A 20349-nucleotide genomic window follows, 5' to 3' on the forward strand; every position below is an offset into this window, starting at 1 on the left:
CGTATAGCTGCACTCTGTAGTTCTACAGTTACAGACTGTAGTCCATCTGTTTCTCTGATACTCTGTTACCCTGTTCTTCAGTGGTCAGGACCCCCATGGACCCTCACAGAGCAGGTAGTATTTGGGTGGTGGATCATTCTCAGCACTGCAGTAACACTGACGTGGTGGTGGTGTGTTAGTGTGTGTTGTGCTGGTACGAGTGGATCAGACACAGCAGTGCTGCTGGAGTTTTTAAACACTGTGTCCACTCACTGTCCACTCTATTAGACACCCCTACCTTGTCGGTCCACCTTGTAGATGTAAAGTCAGAGACGACAGCTCATCTGCTGCTGCTCAGTTTGTGTTGGTCATCCTCTAGTCCTTCATCAGTGGTCACAGGAATCTGCCCACAGGACGCTGTCGGCTGGATATTTTTGGTTGTTGGACTACTCTCAGTCCAGCAGTGACACTGAGGTGTTAAAACTCCAGCAGCACTGCTGTGTCTGATCCACTTAGACCAGCACAACACACACTAACACACCACCACCATGTCACTGTTACTGCAGTGCTGGGAATGATCCACCACCCAAATAGTACCTGCTCTGTTATAAAGTTTATTATGTAATTATACAAGGTCTCAGTCTGAACCTCCTCCAGCTGTACGGACGACACCAACACCACAATCAAACTCATCCCGTACTGGACTGAGCGTGTCGGGCGTCGCTGCTCTCACGGCTCTTTCAGTGGGATTTCGGAGATCATCCAGTGCTGTGGAACCAGCGCCAAACGCTCTGAGCTGCTGGAGCTTCACTGCCCACGAAAATCAGGCTACACAGTTATGACAGATTCACTCTTATTGACATGGAGAACACAGAACGCTTTCTGCTCAGGGGTCGCATCTCAGACTGAAGGGAACCATCTTCCACTGACAGTCAGAAACTCTGTGACCCCCTTTTTCAATTGGGTTGTGATTGGTGTAAAAATATGGTGCTTTGAATTCGGATGAGTCTTTTTGAATCACCCTGTATAATTATAAAATAATACCAGCCAATACTCTCACTTAGCACAGTTTCTAGCTCCTAAGATCAGCATTGATATGAAAGTTGTTGGTTGGGTCCCAACAATTACGTGGATGTAAACACCTTTCACCTTTCTTCTCCCTAAAAATACCCCCTGACCATCCACAGTACTGACTCTAATCATCTTCATGTCTTACAAAGTGCCAGAGCTTGACAACTGTAAGATTCCCATGAAAGAATCTGACGTGCATCATGTACATCATCCATGTTACTAAAAATATGTGCGGTTATTTTTACATGCATTTGACTAATCAGACACTCTGCTGTGATCTGTTCTTATGGAGTTCATAAAAACATCAGATGATTCACACAAAAAGCCAAGAAGTGAACGGGCAGCGTGCTCTGCTTGTTGTAACAGGTGTGCTTTATCCTTTTTGTGGAAGTGGCTAAATGGCAGCACTTTGAGTGCAAATAGGAAGGTGATCAGATCGGTAACAGCAGCTTGGAGGTTTACAACATGCTCTTGCTGTGAGATTCACTGAGATGTAGCAGATGCTGGCATTTTTGCTGCATCATGGACTCGTATATAATTAGAAGTAATGTTCAACTAACTGGTTTCCGATAAACAGAAATCCAGTCTCATTGAATCAATGAGCAAATAACATTTGACGGTGGAGCAAGTTGCCAGTGTTCCTCTGGAATCCAGTCCTGCAGTTAAAAGAATTTAAGAGTGATTATCTGATGATTATTTAATAGGGTACTGAATGAAGCACGTGGTACGATAGGGACCATAACATCATAATACCTGAAGGTATTTTCAAGTACCACAGAAGAGTCTTAGAGAATAGCTGTGCCTTGGAAGAGCCTTAGTTGGCTCCTTGGGGGCAGTCGTGGGCTGGAGGTTAGGGAACCTGCCTCGTGACCGGAAGGTCGCCGGTTCGATCCCGAGAGCCGACAACACATGACTGAGGGGTCCTCAAGCAAGACACCTAATCCCCAACTGCTCCCCAGGCGCTGTGGATTGGGCTGCCCACTGCTCTGGGCAAGTGTGCTCACTGCCCCCTAGTGTGTGTGCTCACTAGAGTGTATGTGGTGTTTCACTTCACGGATGGGTTAAACCTGGAGGTGAAATTTCCCTGTTGTGGGACTAATAAGGGTCACTTAATCTTAACGAATCTTGTCTGTGAGTGTGAAGAACCTTTTAAACATTTGAAGAAACTTCACATAATGTAAAGGTTCTTTACAAGTAAATGTCAAGTCAAAGTTTATTTATATAGCGCTTTTTTCAAGCAGCTTTACAGAAAAAAAAATCCAGATCCGAGCCCACAAATCCGGGTCCAGTGTAAACGGTCTTTCTAGAATGTTCTTCCTTTCTTCCTAATGCTTTGTGGTTCCTTGAAAAGTAAGTTTTTTAGGGAACCAGTGATTCTTCTACAGCACAGCATAAAGAATGTTTTTTGGTACCTTTATATTTAAGGGTGTACATCAGGGATGTACAACTCTGGTCCTGGAGGGCCGGTCCTGGAGGTCCAGCACAGTTTGGTGATTTACCTGCTCAACCACACCTGATTACACTCATCCATTAATTGGCAGGGGTATTGGGTGTGTATGAGTAGGGAAACCTCAAAACTGTGCTGGACACTGGCCCTCCAGGACTGGAGCTGTGCACCCCTGGTGTAAATGATGAATGTGCATCACAATATTTTGTTTTTTGGAGGTTTGATAGTAGTGCCACATTTAGGAAGGGCTGGGGAAAACATGAGTACATTTATTTTCAATAATGTACATAAAGCACTGCACTGAATGCAGTTAAACAGGACCAATTATACCCTTTTTAAAGAAGCATTGGTCAGTGTTCTCTGAGTACTGAGGATGTGAACCGTACGTTCAGAAAAGCCTATTGTGACATAATTTATCAAGATAACAACAGCCTGTCATCATATTACCCGTCCCTATGGCAGAATGAATGCAATGTAAATGAACATTATATACTGTATACATTATATACACTATACTGCTCATGTGCCTTTGCTTGATTGCTTTAATGAAAGCAGTTTGGAAGCAGTTATTGCTCAAATGATTCCCTTGATACTTATTTATTCATAAGCACACAACCAGTGTGTATTTCATATCCTGAGCATGAGAAACCAGCCTCACCTGTGTTGTGATTAAGTACAGGTGGTCACAGTGGACAGAATAATTGTACCATTTTTTTCTACTACCATAGATTTGCTGTGCTTTGATACAGCTATATTTGCCTTGGCTGGTGGGACATCCATCAATGCTGTCATCACTGTAGCCTTTGGTGCCGCCAGTGGTATGCTATTGTTCCAGGGGTGATGCCATTTCCATGCCCTTGAGCACCAAGTTCATGGTGAAAGGCAAATGCTCTCCTTATGCTCTCATTAGGGTGAAATTAGGAGGGTGTATTTATCTAGCCAGCATCAGCAGATGTGGGATGTCAGAAGGAAGAAGGGACATTGTGGGAACCCCCAAACCCCCACCCCAACACCCCCCCCCCATATTCCCTCCCCGTCTGAAGAGGGTTACCGGATACAGTGCAGTGTATTTTGGTTAATGGGACAGGGTGGGAAAGAGTCTTGAGAGACTTGGATGTAAATAATTGATGTCATAAGACGAGTATAAACTCAGCAGTGTTTTCTCTAAGGAGCAGCCTTTGCTTCTTGTTGAATTCTCCTTTTAAGATTTAACTCCTTAACTGCAGGCTTACTGTTCAGTGGATAATCTTAAATCTTTATATGTAGTAACTACTATACATTAAAGGCTACGAAACTATGTGTGGAATTGAAAGTGAGGAATTGAAATGTGGTTTCCTGAGAATTTAAGTGTTTGACTTAGTTGGAGTTTAATACTGAATGATGTGCTAATATCAGTGAGTTGACATACAAGCTGTTTTCTTCCTTGTAGCAAAGGACCAGAATTGAGCTTAAACTGTTTGACGTCTTAATGTTTTGCTCCAGTAGATGCGAGTCTGCAGCACCGCCCGGTGGCCAGCCGCCAGTACTACGCCCTGCAGCATGGTGCAGTGGCAGTGGAGCGGCGCACATCCGCCCAGCAGCCAACCAACCTGGAGTTGCCCCGCTTCCATCCGCATGCCAAGGGGAAGAACATCCGCCTGGATGCGCAGCTACGGCGTGCCACGCGCAAGAACAGCTTCTGCAATGGCATCACCTTCAGCCAGCGGCCTGTACGTCTCTATGAAAAGGTGCGTCTGCGCCTGTCTGGGGTCCATACCGGCTGGAGCGGGGCGCTGCGCTTTGGCTTTACTAGCCTGGACCCTGGTGAGCTTGCATCGACCGACATCCCAAAGTATGCGTGTCCTGACCTGGTGACCCGGCCCGGGTACTGGGCAAAAGCTCTGCCGGAGAGGCTGGCCGCCCGGGATAACGTGTTGGCCTTCTGGGCCGACAGGCATGGCCGTGTCTTCTACACCATCAATGAGGGCGAGCCCATCCTCTTCCACTGCGGCCTGAGCGTGGGCTGCCCGCTCTGGGCCATCATTGACATCTACGGGATCACACAAGAGGTCACTTTGTTAGGTGAGTTGTAGCAATCAAACCTGTGTTGCAGTTTCCCAAGTTCACACAGATTCTTAAAATATCTACAGCTCTATAAGCTGCATATTATTGCATAGAGAAAGGCCTCATCATCTTACCAAGGATTAATTCTGACAGCAATGAGGAGCATAGTGTAGAATGTGATTTCAATTAATGCCACAGTTTAAATATACAAACAGATAACATAAAACAAAGCTACTGTTAATAGCACAAGTCACAAGTCCATCTTTATTGGCCTACATTAGGACACCTATGTGGTTTATATTGTGGACACTAAAAAATCTTTGGTACAAAAGTCAGGAGCTGTGGTGGTCAGTGATTCGACTGGAGAGTTCGTACGGTATGAGTTATTAACATTCTGCCTACTTTTATGGCATGGTACAAAATTACTGCAGTAGCACAAAAAATCCCACGCTGTTCAGTACAAAATTTCAGCGCTTAAGTAGTCAGTTTTATCAGGGTCAGGGAGCCAATAAACATCCTTGTTATAAAATCTAGGCTGGTGACTGGCTGATAGGTATGTCACTAACATTAGCACACTTAAACGAAACAAATACAAATATGATACAGCAGTGTCTCTGAACATAACTCATCTTCAGAAATCCAAGGCTGCTGAGTTTTATATTGTGACTACAGCTTTTGAAATAGACGTTTTAAATTAAGAAATAAGAACGTGTGATTTTTTTTATCATAGGTATGAAGTTTCAGTACTGTGCAAAAGGCGCAAATCGTTTTAAACCGTTTATCCGGACAAAAATGGTATGTTTGCTCATAAAACCCGTATGTAGCATCAACATAAATGCAAAAGTAATCCAACAGTAGAACGTAACAAGAATTGTTTGTTTTCAAAGAAGTAATTGATACCATTCAAGCTACTTCGAGTAGAGGTTTTGTTCCAGATTTTTTCAAATCCATGACAGCACACCTGATTTAATTGATCGAATTAGTGGCTGAAGCAAGGTACACCAGCTACTACTACAAATAACACTGGGCTTGCTGGTGGAGAAATCTGGAAAAGGTTAAGTGAGCACCTTGATGTAACTACTTATTCTACTAATTTTGTCTTTATTTAGTCTTATATTAGTGTTTTACCCTTACTGCCTGTTTAAATACAGTGGCATGTTCAAGAGATGTTTACATTTAAAATTTAGGTTGGTGTTCTTCAGCATTTATTCAATGGGTTTATTTTGCTAAGGACTCTTATTGTAGAGGGCGGGGCTAGGAGCCAAGAGAGAGCGGAGACAAGAGACGTGAGCTGTTAGGGAAAACTCTGCTTATGTATGGCATGGCTGTGGCCAACAACAGCTGGAGAATAAAGCACCACAACCTGTGTGAAATCAGTGTCTCTTTCAATAGAAGTTAATGCTACAATGCTGCCTTTTTTAATGTACATTATTTAGGTGCCTTTTTTAGGTGACTTTAACACAATATATATTTTTTTGACATGAAGGAATTGGTTTCAAAGTCAGGATAACAAAAAAGTCTGATTCTAATTCTGTGCATGTCTATTAGATCAGTAATAGTTTGGTAGCACAGTACCTTAGTAGTTGTTCCCCAGTGGTGTACGTTGGGGTTTCTACATTGAGGTTTCTTAGTAAATAGGGCTGGTTAGTTGTTCAGGTGTGTTCTAGCTTGGAATACTTCAAAATGTCCAGGGTAGGAACTCCAAGACTAGGATTAAGAATCACATGTACAGACACATGTCACATCATCCAGCTCAAGGTAGTTCCCAGCAGTGGAAGCCCACTATCTGGTCCATTCTGGCTTCACAGAAGTAGCACTGGCAGCAGTGCAAGACAATTAGGATAGCAGCATATTCAAGAGCTTTTTTTTGCCCTGATAAGATTCCAGCTGAGCCTCAGCTACTTTGGAAGGGGGCCCTGAGTAGTGGACAGGGGCATATTGCCAGAGGAACGGACGTCATAGTGGCAGAGGTGCCATGGGTCACTATCACACCTTGACAGGCTGACGGCTCTAGTGTGTGTGGCAACGAGGTGAATCATATCCTACACACTCCTCCTAAAAGCCACACACACTCACAGCATATGAGACCAAAAGGAGCACCAAGAAACCAGATACAAACCAGTGACTCCCTCTCTTCCACTCTCCCTGATGCTCTGTGACATTGTTTATCTTCTGTCCGTCGGGAGCCCTGGCCATATTTGGTAAGGGCCGCTGCGTATCCCTGGAGAGTAAGTGTTCCTCTGTTGCTGAGACTGATATTCTGGGAGGCCACAAGTCTGCCAGTGGAGTAAAACCAGACACATGCAAATGTTGTGTCTAGCTTGTCAGTCAAGGCGTGTGCCTTGATTAGCTCGTCAGACTTCACATGATAAATTAAACTTAGAGCAGGACTACGTAAAGGAGTAAAAAAGCAACACCGGTCAAATTCCAGAAAAGTACAGTAAATACGTTAATCTTGACTGAATGCAAGAAGAGTAATGGTACATTTAAAGACCCCTTGCACTCAAAAACCTGTTTTAAATGGTTCTTGGAGGTGTTGAATGATATTTGTGTCAGAGGCTCAGTACATCCAAAAAAGTTTATGTGGTGCTACGATGGAGCTCAGTTTTTGTACATCACAAATGAGCTTGAACTTATCACGGTCTGCACTGCCAATGCCAAACCAGCATCAGGCTCTCGTTAAGGGCAGCACAAGAACCTGAGCTGAGACAGAGAGAGAGAAAGAGAGAGAGGCCTCTGTTCATTACAGTTTACTGAAGCCTCACTGACGCATGTTTAGGGAATAAAGACTCAAATCCGAGCCGGTAAATCTGTGTTTTTTGTTTGTGGAGCTGTGGCTTAAGCTACCTTTAATGTACAGGGTGAGTCAAAAGTCACAGGACACTTTTATCTTATTTTATTGTTTATGCTGTCACAAGCCTCCACATGCGGTGCTGAAGGTGGTGTTTGTTGCGGATTTTCTCAGCATACACAATTTGTTTGAGATGACCCCAGAGATAGAAGTTGATAATAAAGCCGAGTGTCTGGTGCTGGAGTGACAGAATCTTTCTGATTAGTACAGCTCCATTGGAGGCTTTGTTTCTGCCCTGTCACATATATTCAAACAGAGATGCTGTGAAACATAGTTAGTACTTGAGTTGAAGTCGAGACCCCCAAGGTAAAATATTCCTCCAGTAAAAGTAGAAGTTCCTCCCTTTAGACCTCCACTTGAGTAAAAGTACTAAAGTATTTTCCCTCAAATGTACTTAAGTATAAAGTAAAAGTACTAAAAGAGTAATTCTGGCTCTGATGTCCTGTTATCATTTTTATAACCAGACTGGCTTCATGAACTCATTTCAGGTGAAAGTCCTCCAGCGTCTCTCTTGGTAAACCAGTCTTTTAATAGAACGTCATTAATTAGTGACGCTGACGTCTATTAAAATGATCAGAAGCACAAAACACTGAAGGTAAACAGTTTCCATCAGGGAGAACCGAGTGGCTCTGAAATCACTTTTTACACACAAGCAAAGTTTCAGTTTCAGATTTATTTACAACTTAGTTCCAAGTTTAAGTTGAATAAAAACTGGCTTTAAACTCAGGATCACAGATGAGCTCCTTTACTATGTTGATCTGTAGGCGTCTGTTCATAAACATAAACCAGCCCAAACTCATTTACTATAAAATGAAATGGAGTTTGTAGAAATTCAGAAAAAAGCCGCGTCAGTCTCGACTGCATATGTGGACATATTTCTATATTGAGCTCTATTTACACAAAGTTAGGTTAGTTCATCATTTATGTTGAACAGACTCTCCCAAAGTTTTACGCTGCTGCGCTGACGTTGAACCGCGTGCTGCACTGGGTCGGTATGACCAACAGGTCAAAACCAGCTCTAAACAAAGTGACCGCTGGGCCCTGATTGGTGCTCTGGCTTTGCGCTTCTTTCGTTTTGACATGTTACGTTTTTATACACACAGAAACCAAAAGGAACGAGAGATTTCTCAGAATGTAGGAGGAAAAAGTCGGATATTAGACTCTGAAATGTAGTGGAGTGAAAGGAAAAAGTCGCCCAAAATGGAAATACTTAAGTAAAGTACAGATACAGAAAAAACTACTTAAGTACAGTAACTAATTACATTTACTTAATTACTGTCCACCACTGCTATGCTGACCATGCTACTGATGAATTAGCTAACAGTACTAGTCTAGTAAGTGTTATGGATGTTCGTACAGTGTCATACGTCATGATTATGCCAACATTGACCTTCCCGCTCCAAAAGCAGGGATAATAGAGGCATCTCAAAAGGTTGTTGGTGTAGTTCTTTAAATAGAAGAATTGCAGAGTTTTTTTTCTGCTCTACTGATTCTGCGAACATTTCGTTTTGTGGTTGCGACTCTCCTTTGAAAAGTCATATACACTGTTATTGGAGCAGAATAACTCTAATGCCCTTTTAAATGACCGAGTCACTGACTTTTTCTTTCAGAGAGCACATTTGCTGAGAGCGTGGGCACGAGCTGCCTGAGTGCAGCGCGCCTCAGCGCCTACCTGCCCCAAAGCAACCATGACTCGGCTAACTACAGCAACAACCAGCTGGAGACCAACCAGGCGGCCGCGGCCAAGATGGCCACCCTTCAACTTGGCGGCTACAGCCAGCTCAGTCCCTGCTGTTCCTCCTCTTCTTCCCCCTCCTCCACGTCTGCCCCCTCTTCCTCTGCATCCTTCAGCATCCAGAGGGCCAGCCGTGGTATACTCCCAGCCCTCGACACTGATTTGCACTTTCATCCTGTGCGGGGGGCTGACGTAGTGCTGTCCAACGACCGAGCGGTCGCCTGCGTCCACTTCTTGGACAGCAGCCGGACTCTGGTGTTCAGCGACAGGCCTGTGCGTGTCGGAGAGACCTTGTACGTGGAGGTGGGCCACTTGGGCCTCCCCTACTTCGGAGCTCTCCTGTTTGGGATGACCTCCTGCGACCCAAGCACTCTTCATGCTGGTGAGCTGCCAGCCGACCCGGACGTGCTACTGGACCGCAAAGAGTACTGGGTGGTGTATAGGGGCTTCCCTGTTCCTGGACCAGGCGATGTGCTCAGCTTCACCCTGCTGGCCAACGGAGAGGTGCATCATGGGGTGAACGGAGCGGCTCGTGGACGCCTGCTGTGCGTCGACTCCTCACAAGTGCTGTGGGCCTTCTTTGCCCTGCATGGCGCCGTCAACCGACTCAGGATATTAGGCAAGTGTCGAAATGGGACCTCTAGATAATAAGTCCAGCCCTGAGGGCTCACTGCCCTGCAGTTTCCAGTGTTCCCTGCCCCATCACACCAGGTCCAGCATGCGAAGGACTTGATCATGAGCTGATGAGCTGGGTCAGATATGTTGGGGCAGGAAAGACAGAACAGAGCAGTGGGTCCCCAGGACTAGAGTTAAGAAGCACTGATTCCAAAACTTGGTCCTGTTCTGCATGTTTTAGTGGTTTTCCTGCTATAACTCACCCAATTTAACTCAGGATGAGCTGGTTAATTACCTGGAGTGCATTTTACAAAGCTGTTCAATGCTAAATACTTAGTGAACGCTCATTCATCAGAGAGTCCTTCCTAAATGATTAAAGTACTTTCTAAACCCGGTAATAAACTAATAACCAACACAACCCATTTCTTAATGACAAAGTGCTTCTTAAGTTGAATTTCACCTGCAGTTCACCTGCAAGCTATTAATAATAATAATAATAATAATAATAATAATAATAATAATAATGATATCACGGACTACTTAAAGGTCAAATTGTCATTTCAGTTGTTTCTATTTTCTTTTCTTTTGTCATTTGACGTAACTTATTAAAATGTTATGTTGAGACATAAACGGACAGAATCCTATTTACTTTGATTAATAAGAACAATTTTGAAAAAATGCAAAGACTACAAATAATTTCACATAAATCATCCGTTTTTAATGCTAAAAAAGGCGCTCCTCTTTACAAGATTTTATTTGCTGTGCTATGAAATTACCAGTGGCTGCTGTTCCAGTTTATTTCCTCTACGTGTGTAAAACTATCTCCCAGCATACCTGAACCAAGTGAATAAGAACACCGAATGCCTGGAACAGGTGTACTGGGAGCTGACTTGGGGCAAATTTGTGTACCTTTCTGGGCGCTGAGTTGAGATCTAGATCAGTATACGGCACTTTTTACTGATTAAAATTAGGAGGACAAGTAAAAATAAGAACTTGCAGTTTTATAAATATGCAAAATGTCTGAAGTGTATTTAACCTCTTCAACTCCTCGGGACCACCAGTAGCTCCAAAACACACTTCATCATGTTCTCCATAACGTTCATATTCCATAAGCTCCATTCAGAAGCTGGGCGTCATGTGAGGCTGTAGCTCTTCTCTCCAGTCTAATAGACGGTGATGTCATTTTAAACCCTTATAATAAAAGAAGCTGAACTTTGTTTTTCTACTGAAAGTCGACCCGTTTTTCCCCAAATCTGGGCTCTAAACTATAAACAGACGGCGTCTCTTCAGTGATCTGCTCTGGAAACATTAATAAAATAACACAAAGAGCGTCGGAGATTTTTGGCTTTCAGCAGTAAATTGTGAGCATGTAGTGAAATGTGGAGATCATAAAACACAGGTTCTATTAATTTGAGGGGAACTTTTACAGAAAATAAATGAATAAATAAAAAATTTAATTTATTTCATGCATTTACTGAATAATTTGCCTTAAGATTTGGTCATGTAGATTCAGATGGACAAATCAAAATACACCCTGCAGCATAAAAGGTTAAAATGAACAATTTGCCTTTGCTGTCATGTTGACATTTGCTCTATACAGTCAGCCTGGTGCCGACCTCCTGCCCCCAGTGCCGTTTTTTTTTTTTTTTGTGAAAACCAAAAGCTGTTCCTTTAGTACAAGTGTGTTTACAGTCTTATAATATTGCAAGAAAAATGCAAAATACCAAAACACCAGCACAGATCATTCTTAAACAAGTGCTCTGGGTGTTTTTGCTACTACTGGACATTTTTGCAGGCTACAGCAAAAGATTAGCTCAGCTCTTCCCAGTCTTTTAGCTCCTCTGTGCTGGAGAGTAGGCATTACTGCCCAGTCCCATTAAGCTGTTTTCTCCCAGGCTAACTTTCTTGCCCCCAGAAATAACTGCTGGCACATCCTTTCGTCTGTCTTATTTTGGGATGCTATTTCGCTCTGTAGAAAATAGGACCCGAGTCCTTCTGAGCCCAGTAATGTGATTTATAGCAGCATGACAGGCTGTGAGCTTATGCAGGCTGATATATTGTTCAGTCAACAGTGCATACAGAGGAAAGACAAGTTAAGCAACATGACATAAGTCCCATATGATATTCTTTGCTGCTGGATTTCAGAACCAGACGCTGTCGGCACACATTTAACATTTGACAATGATGCGTAACGCATTGCTATGCTGTTTGTATGGCTGATGGGTTGTGTTGTGGTGCACTGGATAACCAGTACATAGCGGAAACAGCATAAGGAACAGGTTTTTTTGGAATTTGAAAGTTTAAACTGATCAGTGATGGTACATGGTACCTGGTACATGCAGCCTTTCTCTTAGAGAGACAAACAATTCTGCCTGGGGCAGAAATGATGAACCATAGCCCTCTTTCTGCCTTCCAGGAACTCTGCAGGCGAGTCCCTCCACTTCTCCCTCCGTGTCCCGAGGCACGACATCTGACGACAGTGACTCCGACCTTGCTTTCAGTGTCAACAGATCCTCATCTGCCTCCGAGTCCTCTCTGGGTGAGTGAGAATACACAAAGCTTCCCTTTAATGCTGAGTACACTTTAATCCGTATTAGCTGACTGCTATATGCAGCTTTGGCTTCAGTGCCTGGGAATATTAAAAAGTTTAGGGACACCTGTGTTTTTAAAAAAGATGAGCATGTTTTCTTTGTCGTTTGCAGTAACTAGAGGAAATAGAAGAAAATAGAAAACCAGTTAAATCTTGCTATTTGGTGACTTGTGTTCAACAGCACTCAGACCTCTGAGGTGGGCCGCAGCGTTGCAGGCTTTAGTGGCCTTCGGACTCCTTGGATTTTGGCAAAAACCTGGGCCCTGTCCCATTCTTCAATTTGGCACATCGCATAATGTCCCATTACTCATTTCTGAGTTTAAGGGGTCCTCAGGCAGCACATTATGCTTATAGCCTGTACGTTGCATGAGTGTGTCCCAGATGCAAGTTTTAACCTAGTGCCCTTGAAGGCGGACCACAGGGAGTAGGGCAGCATTTGGAACAGGCCCCTTCCACTCCTACAGTGAAAAGCCTTTCATTATCAAGCTGAGTTCTATAAAATATACTGGAAGTATAGTAAATATACTGTAAGTATTAGTAAATTGCTATTTCATTATTATTATTTCATGTGAACCCAACAGTTATTTGGGCAACACACTGCAAACATGCTAAGTTGTCAAGTGAAATTATCTTAAATTCAACTAATACACCTAATATGTCTCATTTCTGCTGTAAGAATACTATAAATTATTTATGTGTCCTACTTGTTCTAAGTCACCTTAGTAAGACAAGTCTTGGTATTTTGGCAGATAATATTGCTTGTTTCGGGCATATTTACATTTACATTTATGGCATTTAGCTGACACTCTTATCCAGAGCGACTTACAGTTTGATCATTTTACACAGGTAGGCGAAGGTGGTGTTAGGACTCTTGCCCAAGGACTCTTATTGGTATAGTGTAGGGTATTTTACAGCATAGAAGGTAGAGGTGTTACCCACTACACTAACCAACCATATATTATATTTCCATAAAGCATATTTCTTACTACAACAACAATGATCTGCCAATATAGTGAGATAGTTTGATGTAAAATGTCTAGATACAACTTAAAAATTCTTTACAAAAGCTCACAAAGATCTCAAAATGCGAATTTTCAGAAATATTGACTAGATTTAGGATAATTTCACCTAATGAAATGCCATTTTTGCCATGTATGTCATCGTTAGGCCTGTCACAAGGGTTACATAATTGTCTGATCACAATTATATGAGCTGATCTTAATCATATTCCACTGTTTTTCACTTTTAAGTTTAATCTGTTTACATCATAGCAAAAACGGAAAATGCATCATGTGTCTTATAAAGAAACACGTCAGTCATCAGGTTGGTTAGTCAGCCAATTTGGCCACTTTAGGCATTTTCTTTAAAAGCTGCATATAGTGAACAAAAAAACTTTAGTCAATATTGTTTTATATGGTAATTAATTGTCAGTTGGCATTTTATGACCGTGAAAGGCCTAGTTATAGTTATTTCACTATATATATATATTCACACAGTGAATATAGTCAGCACTTTGAGAACACCGAACAGCTTCATGCATCATAAAAACACAGATTTTGTCCAATTATAAAAGCCTGTCAACAACAAGCATGTATAATAACTGCATAAATGATATAATAACAAGTTGTTGATTGGATTAGAGGCCATTTTACATCTTATTTTTTTCATTTATTGTTACTAGTTGCTTCTTCTAAAATGGTTTATTCATGCATGAATAAAAAAAACATTGGGTCTCATTCCACCAACTGTTCTTCAGAAGAAATTTCTTCTTAAAACCCATTTACACAGTATTCCCAAAGATTCTGACGCTTAGAAACGTTTTCTTATTTGGAATTTGTCCTTAGAACAGAATCTACACACTGAGAGGGAAACAGTTTGGTGGTTTAAGATCACGTCATGAATCTGATGTTTCTTCAGGAAGATATTAGTGAATGAGGCCCGTTGTTTTTCATAGCCCTCTGACTGTGGCACTGTTGACTGATGTGTCGCCTGTCCCAACTTCTTTGCAAACCTCAGAAGAAGAAGTAAATATCATGGGACATATCATGTTTAGTCTGGAATGTGACAGTTATGTGTGTTCCTCCTCAGTGACGGCCCCCAGCTCTCCCCTCAGCCCCCCGCTCTCGCCAAGCCTCGCCTTTCCCGAGACACCACTGGGCAGCAAGAGCGGCGAGTGTACCGTGTGCTTTGATCAGGAGGTGGACACGGTCATTTATACGTGCGGACACATGTGCCTCTGTAACGACTGCGGCCTGAAGCTGAAAAAGCAGATCAACGCTTGCTGTCCCATCTGCCGGAGACCCATCAAGGACGTGATCAAAACCTACAGGCCGTAACGGGGCAGACGCACCCCTCGGCGACGAACTCAGCACAAGACTGTCCAACTGTGGGTCCTTCCTGGGCTGCTCTGTAGCTTTGTTTCCCGTAGCGTTCCTTCACCACCCCTTCTGCCTAGCAATTTCAAGCTTGTTTTAAACCATGAAGCCAAAGGCAGCCTAGATACCTTTTTTTTTCTTTCCACAAATGGGGTTTGTCTGATTTGTGCTCAGACATTTTAGTGCCTTTTGAAGTTTGCCTCTAAACAAAGCTGACAATCATATTTGATATGTTTTGTATAGATTGGATTTCTGGAATATATGAATTTCATCAGAGGGACGCTGAGCTGCATCTGTTAGCACTGTATACTTGATAAAAGCAGAGCGGGGCAATGAGAGTGATTCTGGGTTGATATTTTAAAGGTAACTATGTGTCTGATTGATGATAAAAAATGCCTTTATATGTATGATGACTTCTGATGCATTTGGACATTTATTGCACTTAATCGAGATTAGGCTAAACCTGCAGCACAAGGAACACAACAACGCCCCCAACAGGAACCCAGTGTCAGAAGGCATTGATAAGGACTGCTTTTCATATATATATATATATATATAAATATATATATATATATAAATATATAAAGAGATTTTTTTTTTGTAAAAATTTATTTCTTTTTTATGGCTGTGTGATTATGTAGAATTGTGTTTATGTAAAGAGAAATTAAATGCATTCTTTTCCTGTAGCTGAAGAAATCCCAGGGGGAACATCCTCCTGTAATTTACTAAAAGACTTTCAAACATTAGAATTTCTGAATTGGATTCTTTAACCTCTTATTCACCAGAATATATTTTGGTTTTTGGTTTGTCCATCTGAATTCACGTGACCAAATCGTAAGGCAAATTATTCAGAAACTGCATGAAATAATGAAATAAATGTAAATCTTGATTTTATTCTTTTTTTTTTTTTTGTAAAAGCCCCTCAAATGAACAGAACATGTGTTTTATGATCTCCACATATCACTACATGCTTACAGTTTACTGCTGAAAGCCAAAAATCTCAGATGCTCTTTGTGTTGTTTTCTAAAAGTAATGTTTCCAGAGCAGATCACTGAAGAGACGCCGTCTGTTTATAGTTTAGAGCCCAGATTTTGGGGAAAAACGGGTCGACTTTCAGTAGAAAAACAAACTGAGTTCAGCTTCTTTTATTATAAGGGTTTAAAATGACATCACCGTCTATTAGACTGGACAGAAGAGCTATAGCCTCATACTCAGGTTTATGATCGTTTTAAGGAGGTTTTGGCCAAAAACATTCTTTAAAAGGTGCCTGCTGCATGAAGAAGTCAATTTAAAACAAAACGGTGCGCAAATAGTTAGATTCACCACTATTTTTACCATGAGCAACATTGCACATAAAAACTCATTTTCACTATAGTAATTAGAATGGCTCTGTTTGCATTGTAGACATTGTGACCCCTGGTTCCCATCACCACCACTGTAAAGAAATCAGGCTGGACATCTCACTACAATGCACTGTCTCACACCAAACCACTCCGAATGACCTCGTTTGCATCTCAACAAAAAATGAAATTTTGGACAGTTTGTGGGATTTTAATCCGGGGTTTGGCTGTTCTTTTGATATGAACACTTCTACTCAAATGAATACCTGCCTTTCCGGTTTCCTTAAAACCTGTTTTTATGTATAAAGGTACTAACAAAATGAGAGATTCAAGATGGCTTAAAGTTAAGCTCTAAGTCCAAACCAGGCTTCTCATGAGCTCCCTGCAGGCTTTAGTTCTGACCCTTGTAGAACAACTTGTTGGAGCACTTCTGTATTCCTGAAAAACTGAACTGGATCACTTAACCCTCTATTGCACGATGTTGCCTCAGGGCAACAAACATTTTCTTCACTTTACAATAACATTATGCATATTTAAAGACAATAATAGGGTTAACAATAAAGGGAAGAGTTTAAGTACGTCAATTAAAAGCATATAGGGTCACTGTCTTTGTAGACACATTTAAGCCTTTTTAACATTCAGTATCAATTTTTTTGTAATGAGAATTTGCAGAAACATGTTTGTTGCCTAGAAGTAACACTGTGTGACCACAGAATGGACTTAGCCAGTCACAAGCCAGGTCTCACCACTTCAGAGAGGTCATTTCTTGCCATAGTCTCACACTGTTGCCTCAAGGCAACATACTCCAAAAACACCCCGCACACATTATTTAAAAAAATGTTTCTGAATTTAATATTTGGGTCCGATTGTTAATCTTAATGCATCATTTTATGATTATATAATTTAATAATCAAGCCATTTTATGCAAAAAGTGTAGTTTTTAAATTGCCCTCATAAAGCATGCAGTAGTGGGTTAAGACTAAAATTAAATTAGTTTTTCAGGAATGTCTGAGAACTCAGCCAATAGTGTTATAACAGGGTTGGAGCTAAAGCCTGCAGGTAGCTCTTTTGGGGACCTAGATGGGGGATGGGTGATTTAGAAGAAAAGCTATTGTTTTGCCATTGAATACCACCAACTCCACAATGGTGCCTAGCTCAGCCTTGGAGGCCCACCTGCATGGCACAGTCTAGCATTCGCTCAAACTGGATTCGTTTCAAGAAGGACTTGTTCATTAAGTATCAATGATGACAGTAAACAAAACCATGCAAATGAAGGTGGAACTCTAGACATCTGCTGGGAAACACTGGCATGGTGGATTTAAATGTACCAGAATCCCAAATGATAAAGACAGCAACCGCCCAACACTCTTCCTGGAAAACTTACTCAATACTTAGTTATTAATTTAACCCACCCTAATCTGGCTGTTCAGGTTTTAGAGGAGCAAACTGGAAGCAGATGAGGTAGAATAAGCCATGTGTGGTAGATAAAGGCCAGAACTAGTCCTCCAGGAACCAAGTTGGCCATCCTGATATGAGAGATGAAACCAAAGCTACTACAGTTTTTACGTTTTCTCAGGTTGCCATGCAGACATGAAAGTAAATTCACTTGGAAAAGTAATTATCATTTATATTAGGACCTTATCTAAACACAAACTTTGATGACCCCACATGACTGACCTCTACATCCACCTGAAACCTCAAAAAAATGACCCGAGACGCTCACAGCAAGTAGATTGAAGACTATTTTGCTTGTGATACTGCAAGTAATGTTGTTAATGTAACAAAACAGCCCATTTTGACGAGTGCAGAAATTCACTGAAGATCACCAAGAACATTCGAACTCTTATACAACTGAAGACTCTTTAATTAAGATAAAAGCTAGAATACTACAAAGACCAAAATAAAAGAAAATTAAAATGGTAAGATCACAAAGCAATCATGGTATTAAAAAATTAAGATCATATTTGGTTTGCAGGGCCAGCTGATGTTGTGGACGTCTGACCTAACAGGCCTCCTTTCTGACTATGTGAGTGCTGGTCTTCTTCTCCCTGTAAACAAAAGAAGGGAAGTGTGTTGGCTTCCGTTTACTGACAGGGTGGAAAATGCTCGCATAATTATGTATTGTATTTTTAAGTATTATTTTGGAATATTTGTACTTTACTCCAACAGTATTGAAACCAAATACTTGCACTTTTACCCAATTACACTTCCAAGAGAAGAAAAAACAAAAACAAAAAAACTAATTTACTCCTTATATTTGAATTTAGACCATCAGTTCCTATTAAAACACACCCAATCAGTTATTCCCAAAAGTCTAATGAAACTGCACACAACTGTCAGTCAGCGTCGCCGATTTGTTCTCCACACTGCATCCACCCGGTTTACTTAACGGTAATCACAAAAACACCTTCATGAAAAAAGCCAAAATAATATAAAAATATCAACCATGTCAAAATAATTACTTAGTATCACAAATGAATAACTTACCATAACATTAGTTACTTTCTGGAAACTTTCTAACTCCTTATTTGGACAGATGATTCCAAGAGAACTGGTTATTTTAAGATATGTCAATATAAATAAATGACAATTTATACATACCAAGTCAATATTCTGGTATAATGCTGTCAGATACATACAGAGACTCTGAGATAATAGGTGATTAATTTTTAATAAAGCATGGCCTTGAATTACTATATTGAGGCCACATTCAATTTCTCATAACTAATTTGGGGCCTCAATATAGTAACTTGTGAGCTCAATATGGTCATCTGAGACCTCAATATAGTAACTTGTGGACATAATACAGAAAATTAAACAGTACAATTGTGACTATAGTAATGCACGGTCCTAATCTAGTAATTTGAGGCCTCAATCTAGTAACATGTATATATTATAGTTAGTTGAGGTCTCGGTATAATAACTTGCGGCCATAATACAGTAAATGAAACAGTAAAATTGTCCCTATATTAACGCGCAAGGTCTTAATATAGTAATTTGTGACCTCAATATAGTTATTTGAGGCCTTGATATAATAACTTGTGGCCATAATACAGTAAATTAAACAGTAAAACAGTGACTATAGTAATGCAAGGTCCCAATCTAGTAACATATATATTAAATATAGTTAGTTGAGGTCTCAGTATAATAACTTGTGGCCATAATACAGTAAATGAAACAGTAAAATTGTCAGTATATTAACACGCAATGTCTTAATATAGTAATTTGTGTACAGTTATTTGAGGCCTAGATATATTAACATGTTCGACAGTAATATTGTTACTATAGTAATGCAAGACCCTAATATAGTCTGTGGTCTCGACTTCAGTGATAAGTAGGCAACACAGTAAATAGTGGCCCCCCTAATCAGCATTTCACCTCAGGGTCTCTGCGGACAGAGAAGGGGCGATTTTCTGTAGTATAAAGACTCACAGGTTCTCGAGGCACAGCATGCACTCGTTCGAGTACGTCTTCCCGTCCGATCCACACACAGGTATGTACTCCCGGGTGCAAATGGGAAGGTGGTACAGGTCACAGTTAGGCTGTGAAAACAAGCAGGTTTTATGTAACATTCAGAGCAAACAGACACCAGGCCACGCCGTGAGACGGCGAGACGGTGAGACAGTTAGGCTTCCACCCACCATTCCGTCGTTCACGCGGTTAGGGATTGCGGCTGCTCTGGTCAACGCTGTGAGGAAGAGAAAGAGAAAGCACGTAAAATCCTCAGTCCTGAGCTCACACACCCATAAACCCTGAAACCTGCTGGAGGAGCAGATAACGAAGCCTTCTGATGAAACACCAGGCCTAAAGCAGTTTCCCACCACAACACCCCTGCGGGACTCACCAGCCACGGAGAGGAGGACGAGAAGGACTCTCACGAGCATTGTGGACCGAACCAGGACACTGGTAGTCTCACCGACGACTGTCTACAGGTTGAAACTAGCCGGACGAAAGCGGCCCACCTACTTATTTCCTTCCCGCCCCCTCAGCACCATCCCACAGGCGGGGCTTCAGCTTTGTGATCTTAGATCAGCTCTGCCACTGGTGGAGTGGCTTAAACTCAAACTTACTAAACTTTATTTGTGATTCTTAAACTGGCCATGAAACGTGATCATCATAATAGGCAAGTTCATTTGAGGGTCATTCCACAGAAACGTCCACTTTTCTGTCTGTCCATGGGAGTCACTGGTGTTGCTGACCATCACTGGTGTTACACATGATAAAGGAAACACCAGAGAAGTTTTTAATGAAACCACACGCTGTCCGTCATGGAACATCCACTCAAATATGGAATTTAATTCAT

The 20349-nt window shown here is 41.6% G+C and overlaps 2 protein-coding genes across 5 annotated transcripts in view; one reads left to right on the forward strand and one right to left on the reverse strand.

Annotated features, from left to right (window-relative positions):
• The window catches only part of neurl1b (neuralized E3 ubiquitin protein ligase 1B), a 56573-nt gene extending 41121 nt beyond the window's left edge, over positions 1-15452 (forward strand). For 2 of the 4 annotated variants that reach the window (XM_017712511.2, XM_017712514.2), the window contains exons 2-5: positions 3980-4558; positions 9002-9745; positions 12158-12280; positions 14420-15452. In XM_017712511.2, coding sequence (XP_017568000.1) covers positions 3980-4558; positions 9002-9745; positions 12158-12280; positions 14420-14667 — 1694 coding nt within the window. In that variant the 3' untranslated portion in view covers positions 14668-15452. The remainder of the gene's footprint in view (positions 1-3979; positions 4559-9001; positions 9746-12157; positions 12281-14419) is intronic. The other 2 variants (XM_017712513.2, XM_017712515.2) reach the window with 1 other exon arrangement.
• Positions 15453-17887: 2435 nt separating this feature from the next.
• On the reverse strand, positions 17888-20045 carry LOC108436182 (trypsin inhibitor ClTI-1-like). The gene is made up of 4 exons (XM_017712516.2): positions 19891-20045; positions 19688-19734; positions 19479-19588; positions 17888-18094 (listed from the first exon to the last, which is right to left on the reverse strand). Exons 1-4 carry the CDS (start codon positions 19928-19930, stop codon positions 18049-18051), a joined length of 243 nt encoding a protein of 80 aa, XP_017568005.1. The 5' UTR covers positions 19931-20045; the 3' UTR covers positions 17888-18048.
• Positions 20046-20349: the final 304 nt, after the last annotated feature.

This window comes from Pygocentrus nattereri, chromosome 8 (assembly GCF_015220715.1).
Source record: "Pygocentrus nattereri isolate fPygNat1 chromosome 8, fPygNat1.pri, whole genome shotgun sequence".
NCBI classification, from domain to species: Eukaryota; Metazoa; Chordata; class Actinopteri; order Characiformes; family Serrasalmidae; genus Pygocentrus; species Pygocentrus nattereri.

Bases quoted from the DNA above. Each gene is read 5' to 3' on its own strand.
- LOC108436182 (XM_017712516.2), bottom strand. From the start codon at position 19,930: ATGCTCGTGAGAGTCCTTCTCGTCCTCCTCTCCGTGGCTG. The intron at 19,735-19,890 runs GTGAGTCCCGCA...TCTTCCTCACAG, and splicing joins CGTCCTCCTCTCCGTGGCTG to CGTTGACCAGAGCAGCCGCA. The intron at 19,589-19,687 runs GTGGGTGGAAGC...TTGTTTTCACAG, and splicing joins ACCGCGTGAACGACGGAATG to CCTAACTGTGACCTGTACCA.